Here is a 22,364-nt window from a genome sequence, read left to right on the forward strand (position 1 = left end):
AATCCAAGATGGCCGCCAGTCCCTATTGGATTTTGTCCTCACTAAATAACCAAAAGTCATAGGATCATCAATGAAGGCTCTTTTCATAGGATTTTGACCTCAAGGATTCCAAATCTGAGCTTTGTTTTGACATGCAAAATACGCTTTGTCCAATGTAGTTGTCAGAGTATTACCAGGGGCATACTTAAGGGCACAAACTTGCAGGTTCATGTTTAATTTGGATGTGACACAATAATGTTATTTTCTTGTCTGCAAATGAGTATAATGCATTGCTGGTGGTTGATGGTTTACTGAACACATAAAGATCACATAAATTGTTCCTTGCATTTATTTTTCCTTCTTCAAGAAACACTGATATGGGTGGTCATGACTAATTGTGCATTAATCACACGTAGGTGGCGTATATGGCTACTTGTCCAGTGAATGTATTTATATTTTTCCGTCTCTGTAGTTGTTTTTGACTGAATTGGCGAGTATAGTAGTGGTGGTGAAATAATTAAAAATTGAACCTGTGATATTGCGCCAACAATGGAAAGTATCAATTGGGAACTTTGCTGTGTATGCCAGTCTGATAAACATGGAGAGTTGCAAACACCAAAGGTAGAAGGACTTTTAACTCTTGGCAGAGACCTGACTGACTTTAAGGAAATCAATGCCGTTCAGTCTGATATTACAGTCTTCTTTGATCAACTAAATAATGCACCACTTATTGCAGCAACACTCCGATCCCATAATGCTAATTTTTCACAAAACATGTAGGAGCTACTGTAGTAGTTCTCGTGTGAAGAGACCATGAACACAGAGTTCACCCAAAAAACTCAGATCAGCGGGGGCATCACATGGAAAACGCAGTGACGTCAAATGCTGCATTATCAGTGATGGAGATGACCAGACCAATATACGCAAGGTGCCATTGGGTATAACAAACCAGAAAACAACCTCAAATCCCCCACACATCAGCGTCGGGATACAGGACCATGGACTATGACTGGGGATGGCCACACACGAATCCCAAAGCATGACTGCAACAGTAAATTTCTCATAAATGATGATAACGAAAAGGAGTTATTCTCTTTCCTCAGCGAGGAGCTTGTCAAGATATTTCTTCATCTGGCACATGCTGTAGCACAGGGCCACCAATGTTCGTATTTATGATGGTGACGTGGTGGTTTCTTCTCTTCACTGTCTGAGCTGTGGGTGTGTTTCGGTAGCGGGAAGAAATTCGCGATCCATGATATCTCTTCCTATCGTGGACCTACATGATCTGTGACACTGCCGCTTTTCCATTGCATTACAGGGTGCGACATGACATCACAGCTCCTTGGGTGTGGCAAGAACTGAGAATACACCACCCACTCAGGCAGCCTTGTTTGAACACATAAAAAGGGCACTGCTTCAGGCAAACTTTTATTGGAATCAAGCAGCCTCAGTTCGCCAGGAAATCCCTGGCTTCAGTGAATGGCGGTGGCAAAAGGAAGACGGTGGTATCTGGTCACCATACTGGACAACTCTTGAGGATACAAGTAAATCACTTAATTGGCCAAAACGCACTTCTATGTCAAAACAAAGCTCAGATTTGGAACCCTTAAGCTCAAAAAGCTATAAAAAGTGCCTTCATTGACTTTTGGTTATGAAGTTGGGACAAAATCCAATAGGGACTGGCGGCCATCTTGGATTTTGCCAATAAGGCGGCCCCAATGATCACCGGCTTTGGCGCCCTCCTAAAATGAATTTAGTATGTTCTGGTCTACACCTGTGCCAAATTTGATGCTTGTAGACACATCTGTACGATATCCTTCTAAGGGCCTGGACTATTATCTTTGTGGAGGTTAAATTTATATCACATAAGGAAGTGAACTTCTTCAGGAAGCCACAGAATCTGCCACAGGATAAAGTAACCCTCCGTTTGTGCTACATCAGGACAATGCCGTATCCCCTACATCAGCGTTCGCAAAACGCTGGTTTACAGACAGCCACGTTGACGTGTTGTATTTTCCGCCCGTTTCACGTGATTTTAATGCCATTGAAAATGTCTGGCAGTTCGACCTGCAGGACAATGTTGAGAATTTGGAGCCTGGAAATTTTGGATGGGCACACTCAGCGGGAGATGGTTTAATGTACCCCAATCTATCATACACAGTTAACAGGCAGTATGACGAGTGTATGAACCACTGTATCGACAGACAAGGTCCTCCCACTGAATGTTAAGATTGTACTTGTGAAAAAATGGACACTTACATAGCTTATCGTAGAAGCACATTCACATATATGATGTATGTCTTATGATTTATATAACGGGGAGCGAGTTCTTTAGCGACACAATATGACTGTTCAAAAGCAACAAGACATTATTAAACATTTTTTCTGCTTTTTCAGTTCACATAATTCATACATTACAGTCTCATTAAAGTCTCATTAAAGTTTAATATATTTGATATTAAATCCAAAACTAGAAAGTACGGTGGTAAACAAACAACTTAACCATTCAGCGCCTGAAGCCATACACGTTTCCTCTGAACCACAACATTAGATTCAGTATACAACCTACATGTATAGCATTGCGTCTTCAACAGTGAGTGTTTCGCAACTTGCCTCACATTTGTATATCTACGAATTTTAACCAACGTGGTCTTATCAGAGAAAAGGTGAGATCGGCGAAATGAAATAAAATAACTAATCGCTTCACTCGAGGTTACGCGCGCTTAATCCTAGATAAGTTGATGGGTGTCAAATCTAACCAGGAATCCGTATGGGGGTCCCTTCCACTGTTAAAAGACGATATATAAGATACAATCGCTACTGATTGTTCTCTAACGTTGGCGTTTATGTAACAAAGGTTATATTTGGGATAACACTTTCTTAGTAAAGTACAGATTCTCGTAGAAAATGTTTTCCCAAATATAACATTTCTAAATGGCATTGTATGTTCGTTGACGTTTATTTTACATTGGTTTTCAAAGAAGCATATATTTTATCGATTTATCAACCGCAATTGGAAAAGGTGTTTGCACAACAATAATGATTGGCCTACAGAGTGACAATCTTGGAACGAGGAAGTTGGCTCACCTCCAGTTAAGACTTATAAGTATGGTGTGTAGGTAAATGTTATCTGAACGACGTTCGCACTCACTTCACCCATCATGCAATCATGATCAATACGATTGCTTCAATTGCATACGCAACACAACAACGATTTTTAATATATCGATCACATACACGTATCACGCCAGTCAACTCAACGCATAACTAATTCACTATGCTATACGTAACCTCTGCTGTCGCTGTTTACAATGTGCTTGTTACCGACCTTTATAGCCGTGTTTGACTATGAGTAATATTATATTGTAATGTGTTTCAGCCTTCTAATGTATTTATGTGTACTTCTTGTGTAAATATTCCAAACATATCAAGAGAACCGCGTTTTAATTTTGTTCTTACAAAGAGGTTATTTCTTTCCCTCGCTTATTATCTTCTTGTATTACTTTTGTTTTTTTCTGGTTTTCTTGATTTTAATGTGAATACCCTTCAGTTTGCTATAAACATAAAGATATTTACACCTGCATATAGATACGTTGTCCCTAATGTATAACCAAACTGCCCTGTTGGTTTGTAGCAGGTTCCAAGCAGTCTATGCTATGGTGAGAATCGACCATTTTAGATCCGGTGACCAAAGTCCGTATCTTGGTTTTAACGTGTCATCCTACCCCGATGCTGATCATAACATCAGTAGCTGATGTGTCCGTCTCTCACTTGATTATTTACCAGTCGCTGTGATATAGCTGGAGTATTACTCCAGCGTTTAACAGTCATTCACCTACACACTGATAAGTAAAATGTGCATATATGGGGAAAAGAATCGGACTAGACCAACAGGAAGCCATTCTGACAACAAACAGCGAGAATATTGTCACTTCAGTCATCTGTATTCAAACTATATAATTAATTAATTGGCTATGTCTTGGGCATGTAAATCAGTGGACAACAGCACGAGAAATGATCCATGCCGTCGATATCACTTCGATCAAAAACACTCCGTCACGTCACACCTTAATTATCCGATCCTTATTTTAGTCATTAGGTGCCTGTCACCCATTCTGCCCCAGAATCCCAATGTCAGTAATAATTACCCAGTGAAAGGTCGGGGAAGGTCGAGGGTACGACCCAGGGCCGTTGTTTACCAGAAGACATTGAAAGATGGTCCTTGTTGTTACCCTGCCCGGCGCTGGGCATTAAGGGGATGAAAGGTCGGCTGGGAATCAGTATACTGTGTTAACCATGTTAAACTGCGACATAGAATCTCAGTGGGCTAGTACTATAAGATGGCAATAGTCCAGACTAGTACATGCACGCACACACGTGCATGCAGGTCGCTATATACGTGTAACCTTCAACGCGACATTAACCCCCTTTTCATCCTCATCTTTGTCTAGAAAGTAAGGGCGTTATTAGAAACAAGAATTATGATGAAGTAATATATCTTATATATGCAAAGTAATGCTGAAGGGCTTGTGGTCGCATGTAAAATAACATAGAAGTACCTAGGGGTATGTGTACTGTACACCGAAACCTACCCGGTCCCAGGCTGGTGTAAAGTAACCTACCCAATTATCTTCAGGCCAATGAAAGCCGATGTACTATGAATCTTCACAGAAGATGAGAGGAGATTTTGAGTTCTGTCCCTAGACAAATGCTTTATGATAAAAGGAACATAATCAAAGTTACGTCGTTGCCCTTTCCCTAAAGTAACGCCAACCTTATCCAAACATGAACTCTATTGATCTCCGTTAGTTGTCTGTAGTGCTTGTCGTATACTGGGTTTACAAGGTGGGGCTTTTAAATCCGTAGTAACACAACAACGCCGTCGGTTGACGTTGACTGTAGTATATCTTATTAAGCATTGTTAACCGTGTGTTCCTTTGAACAGTTGGAAATATTACCAGGAAGACGTTACAGAATGTTTGTCGCTTGCATTGCGACATCGCCTGTGCTGTTACTGTTGTCGTCCATCGTCGGGTTGATAGGTATGTATATTTGTGTTTTTGTTACCAAGACACCATGATACCAGTCACGGTTGAACAACTACTTTTGATGAAAGTGTGATAACTTTCATGATACATACTTAGCTAAAAGCTCGGAGCAATGAATTTCGCTCAGTGACAAGTTGCTGAATGTTCCGTTGTAAAAGATATATAATATAATAAATTATAGGTAGAATAACGATTATTGTAGCAACGATTATAATATAAAACATCAATGCCATAGAATATTCAGCATGCATTATCTACAACTTATTATTTTTACCTATGCATTTATTCATGAGCAATAAGCATTTAATATACTCTTTTGCTTGAAACCAACTTCCTACACTGAATTGTATCTTCAGACTCCTACACGATAGTATTCAACCCGTCATCGCCTGTATTCACAAATGGCACCAACAATGCTGTCTTGGAATGTTCAATCTTACCAATGGCCTCTGGAATGTCCCTGAGACTTTTCCATGAAGCACGGGAGTTGGGATCGGAAACCGGAAAGCGTCTTACGTCGTCAGGATCAAGTACCACGATAACAATTGATACAATTACATTGGCTGACAAGGGTAAGACACATTTAACATCGCAAATCTGCATTGACTATAAACATCACAGGCACAGCTATATCAAAATTTGTATCTCAGCAGGCGGTAACGTTAATAAATGTTTGATTTAAAAAGAACACAATTGGAAAATAATTTATGACATTAGTTGACATTTGACCTAGAGAGATATTGCTGAAATAACAAGGTAAGTCAATTATGTCCATGGTCAAAGTCTGAATGCGAGCGAGGACATCCTTCCACCAGTATTGTGATTATGTGTCTTGTTGCTACAGGTAATTACACGTGTAAGGCGTACAATGGATCCACGGAAGTTGCTTCTAGATCCACAGATTTGAAAGTCTACGAGATTCCGCGTTTAGCCGTGTTTCCCCCTACATTGGAGATCGCGGGTAAACAAACTTCAACTTTGAGATGCTCTGTCAACAACCCCGCCCATATCAGCCCCGCCCAAGACACTAGCATCATCTGGTGTAAAGATGGCATGAACATTACAAGTAAGTACCAGTATCATTTCATCATACTTCTCTTCCTCACTCGACTTGTTTTGTCGGAGTTACTTTCATCGCTACATTTCTTTTGAAAACAAATATTTGTTACAATTTTTCGGCTACGTTATATGAGCACGCATTTAGTTGATATATAAGTAGTGTTGTTATACGTTCTAAATATTCCTCACATGAGGTGTCATTATATGAGGACATGCGATGTGATCATGTGTCATATGTAACACAGTATGTTTTGACATGCATTATCCCCATATGTGTACATAGGGTATGATTATGTGTCTACATAGGGTATGATTATGTGTCTACATGTGTTATGATTATGTGTCTACATATGGTATGTTTATGTGTCTACATGTGGTGTGATTATGTGTCTACATGTTGTATGATGATGTGTCTACATGTTGTATGATTATGAGTCTACATAGAGTATGATGGTGTGTCTATAATATGGAATGATTATGTGTCTACATGTGGTGCGATTATGTGCCTACATGTGGTGTGATGATGTGTCCACATATGGTATGATTATGTGTCTACATGTAGTATGATTATGTGCCTACATGTGGTGTGATGATGTGTCTACATATGGTATGTTAATGTGTCTACATATGGGTATGATTGTGTGTCTACATGTGATATGATCATATGTCTACATGTGGTATGCTTATGTGTCTACTTGGGTATGATTGTGTGTCTACATGTAGTATGATGATGTGTCTAAATGTGGTATGATAATGTGTCTACATAGGGTATGATAATGTGTCTCCACATGATATGATTGTGTGTCTACATGTGGGATGACTATGTGTCTGCAATTGGTATGATTAAGTGCCTACATGTGGTGTGATGATGTGTCTACATATGGTATGATTATGCGTCTAAATATGGTATGATTATGTGTCTACATGTTGTATGATGATGTGTCTACATATGGTATGATTATGCGTCTACATACGGTATGATTATGTGTCTACATATGGTATGATTATGTGTCTACATATGGTATGATTATGTGTCTACATGTTTTATGATGATGTATCTACATGTGGTATGACTATACGTCTACATATGGTGTGTTTATATGTCTACATGTAGTGGGATTATGTGTTTACATGTGGTATGATGATGTGTCTAAATGTGGTGTGATGATGTGTCTACATAGAGTATGATGATGTGTGTACAATATGGTATGGTTATGCGTCTACATGTGGTGTGATTATGTGTCTGCATGTCGTATGATTATGTGTCTACATGTGGTATGATTATGTGTCTACATTTTGTATGATTATGTGTCTACAATATGGTATGATTATGGGTCTACGTGTGGGGTGACTATGTGTCTACGTGTGGTGTGATGATGTGTCTACACGTGGTGTGATGATGTGTCTACATGTGGTGTGATGATGTGTCTACATAGGGTATGATTATGTATATACATGTGATATGATTATGTGTCTACATGTGGTATGATGATCTGTCTATATGTGGTATGTTTATGCGTCTACATGTGGTGTGATGATGTGTCTACATGTGGTATGATGATGTGTCTATATGTGGTATGCTTATGTGTCTACATGTGGTATGATTGTGTGTCTACATGTGGTATGATTGTGTGTCTACATGTGGTATGACTATGTGTCTATAAGAGGTATGATTGTGTGTCTACATGTGGTATGATTGTGTGTCTACATATGGTATGACTATGTGTCTATAAGTGGTATGCTTATGTTTCTTCATGTGGTATGATTATGTGTCTACATGTGGTATGACTATGTGTCTAAAAGTGGTATGATTATGTGTCTAAATGTTGTATGATTATGTGTCTACATAGAGTATGATGATGTGTCTACAGTGTGAATGAGTATGTGTCTACATGTGGTATGATGATGTGTCTAGAAGTGGTATGTTTATGTGTCCACATGTGCTGTATTTATGTGTCTACATGTGGTATGATTATGTGTCTACATGTGGTATGATTATGTGTCTACACTATGGTATGATTATGTGTCTACACTGTGAATGAGTATGTGTCTACATGTGGTATGATGATGTGTCTAGAAGTGGAATGATGATGTGTCTACAAATGGTATGTTTATGCGTCTACATGTGGTATGATTATGTGCCTCCATTTGGGGTGACTATGTGTCTACATGTGGTATGATGATGTGTCTACACTAAGGTATGATAATGTGTCCACACTGTGAATGAGTATGTGTCTACATGTGGTATGATTATGTGTCTACGTGTGGGGTGACTATGTGTCTACATGTGGTATGATGATGTGTCTAGAAGTGGTATGATTATGTGTCCACATGTGCTGTATTTATGTGTCTACATGTGGTATGATTATGTGTCTACATGTGGTATGATTATGTGCCTCCATTTGGGGTGACTATGTGTCTACGTGTGGTATGATGATGTGTCTACACTAAGGTATGATTATGTGTCTACACTGTGAATGAGTATGTGTCTACATGTGGTATGATTATGTGTCTACTTGTTGGGTGACTATGTGTCTACATGTGGTATGATGATGTGTCTAGAAGTGGTATGTTTATGTGTCCACATGTGCTGTATTTATGTGTCTACATGTGGTGTGATGATGTGTCTACATGTGGTATGATGATGTGTCTACAAATGGTATGTTTATGTGTCCACATGTGCTGTATTTATGTGTCTACATGTGGTATGATTATGTGTCTACATGTGGTATGATTATGTGTCTACAAAATGGTATGATTATGTGTCTACGTGTGGTGTGATGATGTGTCTACATGTGGTGTGATGATGTGTCTACATATGGTATGATAACGTGTCTACATTTGGTATGATTATGTGTGTTTATGTGGTATGATGGTGTGTATACATGTGGTATTATCATGTGTCCATATGTGGTATGATAATATGTCTACATGTAGTGTGATGATGTATCTACATATGGTAAGCTTATGTGTCTACATGTGCTATGATTATGTGTCTACATAAAGTATGGTGATATGTCTACAATATGGAATGATTATGTGTCTACATGTGGTATGCTTATGTGTCTATATGTGGTATGATTATGTGTCTACATAGAGTATGATGATGTGTCTAAAATATATAATGATTATATGTCTACATGTGTATGATCATGTGCCTACAATATGGATTGATTACGTGTCTATATGTGGTGTGATTTGGTGTCTACATGTAGTATGATTGTGTGTCTACATGTGGTATGATGATGTGTCTACATATGGTATGATTATGTGTCTACATGTTGTATGATGATGTGTCTACATCTGGTATGATTATGCGTCTAGATACGGTATGATTATGTGTCTACATGTTGAATGATTAGGTGTCTACATTTTGTATGTTTATGTGTCTACATATGGTATGATTATGTGCCTACATATGGTATGATTATGTGTCTACATGTTGTATGATTATGTATCTACATGTGGTATGATTATTGAAACACACACCACCCGAAAGGCCTGAAAGGACATGTTGTCCAGGCAGGCCAAATAAATAAGAGAAGAATATATTTGGTGAAAGGTCTAGGTGAGGCAGTACTTGTGGGTATTTAAGCAAAGGTAGTTAAATGGGCAACTTGAGTTGCCAGCAGCAGCAGCAGCAGCAGCGATGGGCGACCAGTTTCGCCAGCAGCAATAGCGGTAAGAAAATAATACATGTCCCGTTGAAAAGCGGGCAGAAATTGAATAAGCCAAAAAGTTGGAATCCCAACCGCTGATGAGCAGAGGGATGGAAGGTTCCCGCTGAAGAGCAGGAGCCTATAAATTTGGTGATATGAATGACACGTAAAATATAGCATACATTAATTGTGCCCACAAGTACTATGCTCGCCATAAACGTTTATTCTGAAGAAAGAAACATACATTATTATAATATAATCCACACATGCAAATGGACAGTGACATTTGAGAATTGACAAGAGGCAAGGTAGGGGTGGGTGGGAGGGAAATAAAACTGAACTGTGAACGCTATAGATAGCGCAGCAACCAAGAGCAGCGAAAGGCAAAGATAGCAAGTGATGACGTCACCAGTTACGGGGTTAGACGTTGTGACGTCACCTGAAAGGAGCTGGCGGGACAATGATGTCATAGTGTAAACAAGGGCAAAGTATAAACAGGAAATGGTAAAGAAGATGGTTGAGCGGATTTCAATAAACGCATTTAGTGTAGAGCACTAAATGGGATTATTGAAACACACACCACCCGAAAGGCCTGAAAGGACATGTTGTCCAGGCAGGCCAAATAAATAAGAGAAGAATATATTTGGTGAAAGGTCTAGGTGAGGCAGTACTTGTGGGTATTTAAGCAAAGGTAGTTAAATGGGCAACTTGAGTTGCCAGCAGCAGCAGCAGCAGCAGCGATGGGCGACCAGTTTCGCCAGCAGCAATAGCGGTAAGAAAATAATACATGTCCCGTTGAAAAGCGGGCAGAAATTGAATAAGCCAAAAAGTTGGAATCCCAACCGCTGATGAGCAGAGGGATGGAAGGTTCCCGCTGAAGAGCAGGAGCCTATAAATTTGGTGATATGAATGACACGTAAAATATAGCATACATTAATTGTGCCCACAAGTACTATGCCAAAGCACGAACGTGCATAGCCCACCAAGACCTAAAACCAAACTGGATGTAAGGACCTTACCCTGACAAACGCGGAAGTTATTTACGAAATAACTTTACAGCTGCCAAGAGATTGTTGACAAAGAGCCGCTGACCTTTATTGGAGAGATGGACGCCATCCCAAATGTACATATCACTATATTTGGCCCGGATGTCCGGGTGGTGAATCTGAAGACCTCCGAGCTCCCTAACTCGGTTGCCGACACGCCGGTTGAGGGTCGACCTGGCCTTGTCAATGGCGGAGTAAGAATGCGCCCCCATCCAGTGCCTTCTCGGCAGTATGTTTGACCAGATGATTTTGGTCGATGGCATCAGCAGCTGTATCCGGAGAAGGGACGTATAAATTTCAAGATACAGAGCGCTTGATTTGGTTGCGACCAGGTCGTTGGACCCGAGGTGAATAATTATGGCTTTTGGATGTTTACGTGTGGCCAGTTGTGCCTCCACCTCCTTGTTAAGGTCCTCCCATCTGCGGCCACCTCTCCCCGGCCACAAACATTCAGTTGGGCGCGTATGATGCCGGGAAACAAACTGGTCGGCCCTCGCAATGTAGCTTGATCCTACTATCCATACTGCAACATAAAATAGTTAATAAGGGGTGGGAATAGAAAACATGGTTATGTTATGAAATAATATTAATGCGGAAGACGAATATAAGATTTATAGCAATCTGAACCCCATCTACCCAGCTGTTGGATTACTTCCTCGCTCACGCCATTTGCTGCTGCCGATGTAGCGGCGCCTATCCGAAAAGAGTGTGACGAGAACTCTGATGTATCAACGCCACTATGAGCGAGAGCTTTTTTCAAGACAGCCTGAAATTGATATCTGGTAACAGGTGTATGGTTAAAATGAACAAATGCCTGTGTAGGACCGAGAGGACGTATCTGCAGATAATCCGACATGGCCTTGACTGGACAGAGAGGGTGGGAGGGTAGCGCGGCAATAGAGATAGAGACGCCCTTCCCGGATCTGTCGGCTTTTGAATGCCGGAGTTTGAAGATTACGTCAGCAACTCGCAGAGAGATATCTTGAATGGCGATACCCGGCTGCCCTAACCTGCCCTGTACCAGCTCACCTACTCTGAAAAATCCGAAAAAAGCGGCGCAATACGCTGCTGAGAAAAGACGAAATTCATAGGCGGAATTACAAACAAAACGCAAGTTAGAGATAATTAATTGAAGAAGATCAGATGTGATCGGTTTCCGAGTATCTTGGCGGGAACGCCTCTTAGCCATGCCAGAGATAACTTTGTTGATGAGGAAATTGTTGCAACAGTGTACAAGACCATTTAATTTATGATATGTTGCTACTGAAGAAATATAGGTTCTGACGGTATTGATAGAGCATTGTCTCACAGACATTGAAGCAATAAAATGAACAATGTGACTTATCGGAACTGGCCATTCATCCCTCAGATCGTGGGTAGACCGGAAGTGCTGAAATGCTGTTAGACCCGTTTGGTAAGTTGACCAAGTATTGCTTGTAAAAGACAGCCGTAGCAGTCTCATGGCTTCAGCTTCTAAATCCCCCAAATGTCGTCTGGCAGCGGTGTCTGGTGGTGGTCTGCAGTTGGAGCTACTTGTCGGAAGCGGGCCCACTGAAATCTCGATAATGCGTCAGCAATAATGTTATCGTGCGTACTCAGGTACTTAGCTTTGAAAAGAATGTTAAATTTGAGGGAAAGCAGAACAAGCTGTCTGACCAATGTCATCGTCTTAGGCCCTTTACAGGATTGTTTGTTGAGAATGTACACTACCGCTTGGTTATCACAGTTGAATAAGACTTTTTTGTTAGCCAGAGACTTACCCCACAATCGCATAGACAACGCAATTGGAAATAACTCCAGTAATGTCATATCTCTAGTGGTACCGTCCTCAACCCAATGCCGGGGCCACTTTCCCGAGACCCAGTGTCCTTGAAAATATGCACCAAAGCCTGCACTGCCGGCAGCATCCGTGTACAGCTGCAGGGTTTCATTGTCGTCCCACTCACTTTCCTGAAACACTGATATACCATTGAAACCCGACAAGAATGTTAGCCACATAGATAGGTCCTGTTTTACCCACCGTGTAATCCGGATTCGATGATGCGGCGATTTTACAGTGCACATGAGGTCAATTAATCTGCGGCAGAATGCACGACCCATCGGTATAGCGCGGCATATGAAGTTGAGGTTACCCACCAGTGACTGCAACTGGTGCTTTGTGATCTTATTTTTACCTGTTTCAATCAAGCCCCTGTTCTCCATGGTAACGGCGCCGATTTTGTCTTGTGGTATGCGGACCTGCATAGCCATCGTGTCGACCTCGAGACCCAGAAACGTAATGCAGGTAGTGGGTTCCACTGTTTTCTCGGGAGCTACCGGAACACCAAATTGGCTCAAACGGTTGAGACAAATATGCAGGTTTTGGCTACATTCAGCTGTGCCTGACTTACCCCCTGTGAGAAAATCGTCTACATAGTGCATAAGCTGGCCGTTTGGGAGGTCCTGCTGCATACACCACTGTAGAAAGGAACTAAACTTTTCAAAGATTGAACATGAACTTGCACAACCAAATGGCAAACATTTGTCGTATGATTATGTGTCTACATGTTGAATGATTAGGTGTCTACATTTTGTATGTTTATGTGTCTACATATGGTATGATTATGTGCCTACATATGGTATGATTATGTGTCTACATGTTGTATGATTATGTATCTACATGTGGTATGATTATGTGTCGATAAATGGTATGATAATGTGTCTACATATGGTATGACTACACGTCTACATATGGTGTGTTTATGTGTCTACATGTGGTGTGATGATATGTCTACATATGGTATGACTATGTGTCTACATATTGTCTGTTTATGTGTCTATATGTGGTATGATGATGTATTTAAATGTGGTATAATTATCTGTCTACATGTGGTGTGATGATGTGTCTACATAGATTATGATAAAGTGTGTACAATATGGTAAGGTTATGTGTCTACATGTGGTGTGATTATGTGTCTGCATGTCGTATGATTATGTGTCTACAATATGGTATGATGATGTGTCTACATGTGGTATGACTATGTATCTACATGTGGTATGATGATATGTCTACATGTGGTATGTTTATGTGTCTACATGTGGTGTGATTATGTGTCTCTATGTGGTATGAGTATGTGTATACATAGGGTATGATGATGTGTCTACAACATGGACTGATTATGTGTCTACATGTGGTGCGATTATGTGCCTACATGTGGTGTGATGCTGTGTCTTCATATGGAATGATTATGTGTCTACATGTTGTATGATGATGTGTCTACATATGGTATGATTATGCGTCTACATACGGTATGATTATGTGTCTACATATGGTATGATTATGTGTCTACATATGGTATGATTATGTGTCTACATGTTTTATGATTATGTATCTACATGTGGTATGATTATGTGTCGACAAATGGTATGATAATGTGTATACATATGGTTTGACTATACGTCTACATATGGTGTGTTTATGTGTCTACATGTGGTGTGATGATATGTCTACATATGGTATGATTATGTGTCTACATGTAGTATGATTATGTGCCTACATGTGGTGTGATAATGTGTCTACATATGGTATGTTAATGTGTCTACACGTGGTGTGATTATGTGTCTACATGTGGTATAATTATGTGTCTACTAGTGGTATGATTGTGTGTCAACATGTGATGTGATTATATGTCTACATGTGGTATGCTAATGTGTCTACATGTGGTATGATTGTGTGTCTACATGTGGTATGATGATGTGTCTAAATGTTGTATGATAATGAGTCTACATGTGATGTGATCATGTGTCTACATAGGGTATGATAATGTGTCTCCACATGATATGATTGTGTGTCTACATGTGGGATGACTGTGTGTCTACATATGGTATGATTATGTGTCTACATGTGGTATGATGATGTGTCTACATATGGTATGATTATGCGTCTACATACGGTATGATTATGTGTCTACATTTTGTATGATTATGTGTAAGCACACACCTATTTCTGAACCATGACAAATGGCAAAAATCATGGCATGGGATGACTGACCACAAGAGTTGTCGATACCAATGTCTTCGGATAGAACAAACATTTGGCAATAAATAGAAAAGATTTTGGTGAGTTCTGATTGACACAGGTACTGTTTTTTACCTTAGACAATACCTTAAAAACGTATCTAGCTGCAGGATTAAGCAAACGAGTTACGTTTGATAATTCATGTGAAAATGTTCCTTCAAGTCTCTACTTGACATGAAACGTGAACCAGATCAGTAGCGGGTATAAGCGCCACGTGCCCGGATGACGCATTCTACCCTACGTCTCATGCCTCCACTCAGACGTTGGATCTGTTGACGTTTTACATAACATTTAAGGAACCGGTAATGCTTTCACAGCGTTTATTGTAGACGTGTAGAACTTTTGCCTTGCCTTTCAATGTGTTTGTAACCGGACAAAGCCACGGTTCAGTTGTCTATCTGATGCTTATTACCCAAGTGTGCATTGGTTTACTCCAGATCATAACACAGACACCTGAGAATATATTAAACTTTTAATAAATAAATTAAAAGATTTCTATTGTGTTTCTTAGACCACAAAAATAAATCAACAAGGTGTAATGTATTACTACATCAAGGTAAATCATGTAGCACTTTTGAAACCGATTACTTGAGTCAACCCATTTCTGTGAATACATAATCTCATAATCGGGTCTACAGAAAATGAGAACATGTTGTCAGTGACAGACAGTTTTCACTTCTATGTACATAATTTATGACGAACTCACCTTGGTGTGTCCTTTGATATTGAGGATGTAATCAAGCTCTATAGTATCGAACTTAAAATAGTCAAATTGTAACTTACAGCAGAACTAATTCTGAGATTGAGTCCTACTCATTACGATTTACGTGGTAATGACATTTGATGTTGATTTCTTATGTTTTTCACATTTTCTATTGATTAATATGGTGCAATCTTCGCAACTGAGTACGTTAATTGACGTTAGGTTTCAATAATTATGGCCAAACAAATACATATTTAACTCAGGTTGTGATGAAAGCATGTGCCGATGTTGCCACGTTTGGTAGACTCACCGAATCGTCTTGACATGGAGGTGGTGTTGAAAGTGTACCTAGGGCGATGTAACAAAGTCATCTTTCTCCAAACCTGCCATGTTAAGTTCAGATATCTCTGACAATACATGCACAATTAAATAAAACATGTAAATTGAGAAAAAACAATATTCTCGTATGATGTTGGGTTGAGAACTTACAAATGTACGTTCCTTTCCTGATTAAATGGTTCATTTGTTAAATCTGTACGGGTATAAAGTAAAACAATAAATATCTGAGTAGATCAATTCTATTTTACCCATAAATTTCAAACGTCTTTTTTTTTATCCTAATCATACAGAGGATTAAGCCTATTAGGACTGGTCCATTACCACAAAAGATAAATCTCATATGTTTTGACAAGCGATCTGTCCTCCACTGTCTGGGGTACCTGGAAATTTGTAATGCATTTGAAGTAGTATAGGTAATAGGGGTTCTGGCTCACTTCCACTGGAGCTGGATTTATATACCTATACTGCTACTACAGATGGAATTTTTTATGCCAAAATGATTATGCGATTCAACGATAGTCATGAGATTGACTCTAGCTCACCAATACCTGGGGCCAATCATTGCTTCTTTTAGTATAAAAATGATGATGCGATTCAACGAAAGTCGTTTTAAAAGAAACATCAATATTAATTAATAATGGATAAAATTTACTATAGCCCACGAGGATATTGGAAAGGTGTAGGAGCAATAAAAAAATTAGCCACCGCGGCTAAGGTATCTAAAGATGTGGCCAAGGATTGGTTAAAGAAACAAGCGATGTGGCAGATATATTTACCGGCACCGCGTTATATACCGAGGAAGAAGTTTGATATTTTTACAACGAATGAAGTTCATCAGGCTGACCTCTTGTTTCTTTCCCACGATAAGGTAAAACGCAAAACGTATAAATACGCTTTAACGGTAGTGGATGTGGCTAGTCGATACAAAGAGGCTGAGCCATTAACATCGAAAGAATCAACAGAGGTAGCTAATGCACTGAGTCGCATATATAAACGCGGACCGCTAAAATGGCCTAAGCTATTTCAAGTAGATTCCCGGTCGCGAGTTTATGGGATCGGTAACTAAACTGTTAACAAAGCACGATGTCGAAATCGTCCATGGTGAAAGAGAGGCCCACCGCAGTCAAGCTATCATCGAAAGATTTAACAGGGCATTAGCGGAACGTTTGTTTGGCTATCAGTATGGGATCGAAATGAAATCCGAGCGATTGAGATCAACCGAATGGGTGACACGATTATCAGCCGTTGTATCAGCGCTGAATAATGAAGTAACGAGATTAATAGGGAAGAAACCATCCGATGTGATTAAAATGAAATCCGTGACTTCCGAATCTTCAGCATCGAGGAGAGGCAAAGAACGAAAACTTCCGGATAGAGTAAGGGTAAGATATTTATACCAGGCAGGTGAACTCGAAGGAGGCCTACGTCGCGCAACCGATCCCATATGGTCCCTTAAGACGTATAACATTAGTCGATTGGTTACGAAAGAAGGAGAGCCTATTCTTTATTATCTTCAAGATGGACCGGGTAGGGCATTTGTACGAGAAGAGTTGTTCATAGTTCCCGACGGTACGGTATTACCACCATAACCATAAGCATAGGTATTTACACCATCATTATCAATCCATCTCTTTGTATCTAAGGGGGATAATGATGTCTTGTTCATTCTTAATCCATATATCCTATGATTGTAACTTCTTAAAGAGTTCATCTCGTGTTTGAACGTTCTACCGTTGAATAATGATTCTTTATACTGTTCATGTTTGATATGCTTTTTTACAACATACTTCTTAACGCCCTTAGCTTTTCTTATCTCTCCATTATCGGACTTCTTTATAGAATACATCTTAGGTCTTAATCCCACATACTCCGCTATAGGGGTCCCAGCACATTCATCCTTCATCTTACCTAACACCTTTTTATTTACAACGCTGTGCAGTGGATTATCTTTTGGGTAATCGCTCGTGTCGTACATATCTATTTTTTCTGCCATATCTTTATACACATCCTCGGTTTGTATTTCCATCAACAAAGAATCTGTGTCGGTATATAACACCTCGCATCTATCGCCGTATTGCTTCTTAAGTTCGTTGTAATAAAAGTCATACATTAAATGTTTTGACAAGTCGAGAATACTCATACCGACGTACACCGGTCTGTTGAATTTTATATTACTCTTCTGCATATGCAACGCGGCTAAGTCGTTATCAAATATCTTGCTTCTGTTAAAAGCCGGACTGGCTATAAGTTTCCTGAGTCTTTCTTCCTCATTAGATCTGACTAATTTAACATCAACACGCTTCCTTAGATTCTCAATAGTTTTACCAAATACTGAGTTATTCATGAGCTTATATAGATTCTTTTCGAAATCGCTGGTAGCTATCTTTCTTAAATCTGTGTTCAACCTTATATAGGCCTCCATCCAAGGGCTTTGATCGAACTTTAGAACTCTGTGTATTTTCTTAAGTTTCATACCTAACGATAGATACAACTGGAGATTTCTGTAGTGAACTATATATTTTGTCTTATCCATCAAATTTGGTACGAGTTTTTCTACGTTAGCTAACCTACTATTACCAATCAAGGAGCGTTGATATTCCGACATCCAATCTTTATTAACCATTAATCTTTCGGGAGCTAGCGGATAACTGTTATGATCTTTATGTAACGAACTTGGATATTCCAAGTCAACTTCTAGTATGTACCCTTTATTCACTTCGATATCATTATTATGGATATTAATATCATTCACTTCGATATCATTGACCCATTCAAAACCACCCGTGGGTAAAGGTTGACTCATAGCCCATCCGTACAAATTGTTAGCGTCGAGATATAATATGTGGGTGTCGGGTTTACTGGGATCGTATCCTTCCACTAATTTATTATTAGCCTTAGAATACCTTTTCGCTGCCATCGATATACCACCTCTTAATCCTTTCTCAATAAACAAGTGCATATCGTAATCTGTGAGTAATTTTAGTTCTACGCCGGTCTTCTTCAACAATGCATCCCACGATAGTCCGGGACTGGAATAGTACCATGCCGGGTCCAAGCCATATTGTTTGAAACATGTCTTTCTAAATATCTCGAATATATCGGCGAGTAACAGTACATCGGTTTTTAAGTACAGATCGTGATAATCGCCTAAATTCTTACAACCTAATTTATCCCAGACCGTCAGAGCGTGTTCATAATCGGCATCTGTTATTCTAGATTCTGTTAAGTTACTATAGAATGATTCGAGGGGTGGTAATTCAGTTTCTTCGAATCTAGACCAATCATCCATATATTCGTAAGGATATACACCTTTTCTCAGCAACAAAATACGAGTTATCTTATCGGTATATTTATTTGTTATCGCGAAGTCATCGGGATTGTTCGCATTAGCTAAATTGTCCAGGGAAGATAACAGAAACTGTACGGAGTCTATGAATCTAAGCCCATTACTTTGCTTTGTTCTAGATTTCCCATCCTTGTCCCTATAATGTATAGGTTTAGTCAACGAGAACGATATGTATTTTTCCATATTATTAGGAATGCACGTTAAACCGCCGTCGGTCTTCGAGATAGCTTGCATAATGAGATGTGAATCGTATCCCCTAAGGTTATGAAACACAACGGGGATGGGTATTGTTTGAGAGTTCATTTTTAGTTTCAAGTTACACTCGTTATGAGCGGCTCCCCGATAATTACCCGTGACGTGACAATGATCTCTTACGGAATCCCCATCCAGGGGTTTATTACAAACGTGACAACTCGTTGACTTCTTATGAGCACTCCAATCATCCCTCATATGCATGGGTTTCTTACACGATAATTTTTCCCTGATTATTCTCTCTTCATTTTGTAGATATTCTAGGAACTTTCCCGCTGCATCGGGACCTCTGTAAATCACGGGCGGGTTTGTTTTCCCATCATACCTTACAACTATATATCCAAACCCACAAGGAATATGTTCTTGAGTTTTGTACGTAAAACTACTATCAGTATTGCTATGGTTGGTATTTTCTATGGGTTTGATAAGCGCTTCGAAGTCGGCGTAAATTACGTACGGTACTGGCATTTGATTACAATAATGTTCAAATTTTAATATATTTTTTCCCTCTTTAGGCATATCGATCCTGATAGCATTCTGTCCAACACCTCTACAGTCTTCTTTATGCGCTTCTAATAGATCTTGTCTGCTGTACCCATGCAGGCATCTTTCACAGAAATATTTCTTTCCCTTATATTTAGTTTGATCGTATAGTAGCTTGTTTAAACTCTTTATCCACGTATAATGATATTTACCATCTTTTTCGATCAGAAATGAATTGATTCTGGGAATATGTTCCGGAGCGGAGCTTATCCTGTGTACAACAATTCCTTTAGAATGTCCGAAAACATTTATAGCTAAATTATTTTGCTTTTCCACCTTATCAATTTGCGATATTGGTGTAGGTTCGTCTATACCATCGAAGTTGAGTCCATCGTTTTGGGGATAGCTAGAAGGTCTATCCGGATTTTTGTCTACGGGGAACAATGCAGATCTTATCATCATTCTTAAACAGTCATCGGATTTATTTTTTACGTTAATTATGGCTTTTTTCTTCTTATAATACGGAGGTAAATCTATATAAGATCCACCTTTGAAAGGCATATAATTTGCTATATCTAAATATAAACTATCGATTTTATCAACACCCCAACCCAAACCTCTATTAGTCCAGCGTTCTAAAGTTTCCTGTATTCTCTGAATTGATGTATCTAATGATGCGTTTATAGTATCGGATTCGGTTATAACTTCTTGATTGCTTCGGAAATATGGTTCGGTATATTCGGTGCTATCGTCTGTGTTTCTTTTACTCAATGTCATTTTAATCGTCAGCTGGTATTTTATACTATGTAAATCATCTAATTCCTCGTTAATTTTACTCGATATGATGGGCATATCGTTAACATCCATGTTGGAATTAATATCCATCTTCCAACCTCTTAGATATTTACCAACGCCGGCGGATGTGGGTACAAATATTAATTCTTGATGTTGATTATCATTATCATTATTATTCCGATTATCAACATTATTAGGTTGAATATCATTATCAATAGGTTGATTATTATCTAGTAAAGCGATCAATTCAGCTCTTCTCATTCGAGAATAACATCTCAGCCCACTGTTTCTCGCTCGAACTTTGAGTTCTCTAACAGTCTGGGGTCTGTTGTATTCCAAACCGAGTAAATCCATCAATTCAGCTTTTCTCATACGAGAATATCCACGCAGTCCACTTTGCTTTGCCATAGCTTTTAATTCTCTGACAAAAACCATTGTGGTTGAATGGTATATGCAAAATGAGACAAATGTCTAATTGGTTGTTTTCATATATCTAAATACATATTCTCCCCAACCTATTCCTCTCATTGATGTAATCTCTCTTCCTAGCATAAATAATCTGGTTCCTGACCCTATCAGCACCGTGTTCCTTACATAAACAATAACGACCTTTGACCCCTATCCCGCATACAGAACACGTATAGTTAATGTTTCCGCGCCTGATGTAATAATTGTGTATGCCGCAGTAAAAAAAATCAACACAGCGTCGGTTACAAAGGGTAGTCTTCCCCATGAGTGTAAACTTGCAGTTATTCATGGTATATACATCTATCATATCATTTGTCTAAATGCAAATCACAGCTACACTGCGAGATATTGATTATGCATAGCCACAGCTGTCACTCTGACTTATGCATGGTATAGCTGAAAATCAATAGAGAAGTCAATCCAATAATAATAAATGCGACCTCTCGGTTCTTTTGTTCCTCTGACGGTGTATAAAACTGACTCATTGTTGGTCTCGGTATTGGGTCTAGTTTTTTCCCATAAACGAGGAAGTTTTCGTGCATGGCAGATTCGACATCCTTAAACGTTTGAATTGAATGTCCTTCCTTAATCAGTTTATCATGAATAAAGTCTAATCTCTTCATTCTCTGCTGTGTATATTGTAACTGGGCTGCTTGGTATTGTTCTAAAGCTTCGTTATGTCGTTTACGCTCCTCTTCAACTTCTTTAGCGTTTGATTCCCTCATACTGGAAAATAAATCATTACTCCCCGAAAAAGCTAGAGCATTAACAACAGCTCCACTGACCATCATCGCAATTGTTGCCATGTTTATATGAATATAATATATTCAAATCTTTATATGAATATAAATATTCAAATGTTTAATTACTTCATTATGTCTTCCGGGATAAGTCCTTGTTTGATGAGCATATCCTTCGTTGCCATAGCTAATCCAATATCCAGAACCATCATTGGTATGTCATATCCATTAAAATCTAGCTTGGGAGGTGTGGCTTTAGTAATCATTTTAGCCATACGGGCATAGCCAATGGCCAAGCCGGTGACCACCGCTGAATGATACGTCGCGTTTACCAACATTTTACCGTCTGTAGCTGGAGTAGTCATGCTTCTTATAGCATTATATGAGGAC

General features: G+C 39.3%; 1 protein-coding gene across 2 annotated transcripts in view; it reads left to right on the forward strand.

The window, feature by feature from the left end:
* Positions 1-4,919: 4,919 nt before the first annotated feature.
* Positions 4,920-22,364, forward strand: part of LOC124128322 (adhesion G protein-coupled receptor B1-like) — a 70,875-nt gene continuing 53,430 nt past the window's right edge. For both annotated transcript variants that reach the window (XM_048402412.1, XM_048402413.1), the window contains exons 1-3: positions 4,920-5,021; positions 5,384-5,599; positions 5,872-6,093. In XM_048402412.1, the coding sequence (XP_048258369.1) occupies positions 4,955-5,021; positions 5,384-5,599; positions 5,872-6,093 (505 nt within the window). In that variant the 5' untranslated portion in view covers positions 4,920-4,954. The remainder of the gene's footprint in view (positions 5,022-5,383; positions 5,600-5,871; positions 6,094-22,364) is intronic.

Source organism: Haliotis rufescens, unplaced genomic scaffold (genome assembly GCF_023055435.1).
Source record: "Haliotis rufescens isolate VD_foot unplaced genomic scaffold, xgHalRufe1.0.p SCAF_26, whole genome shotgun sequence".
Taxonomy (NCBI): Eukaryota; Metazoa; Mollusca; class Gastropoda; order Lepetellida; family Haliotidae; genus Haliotis; species Haliotis rufescens.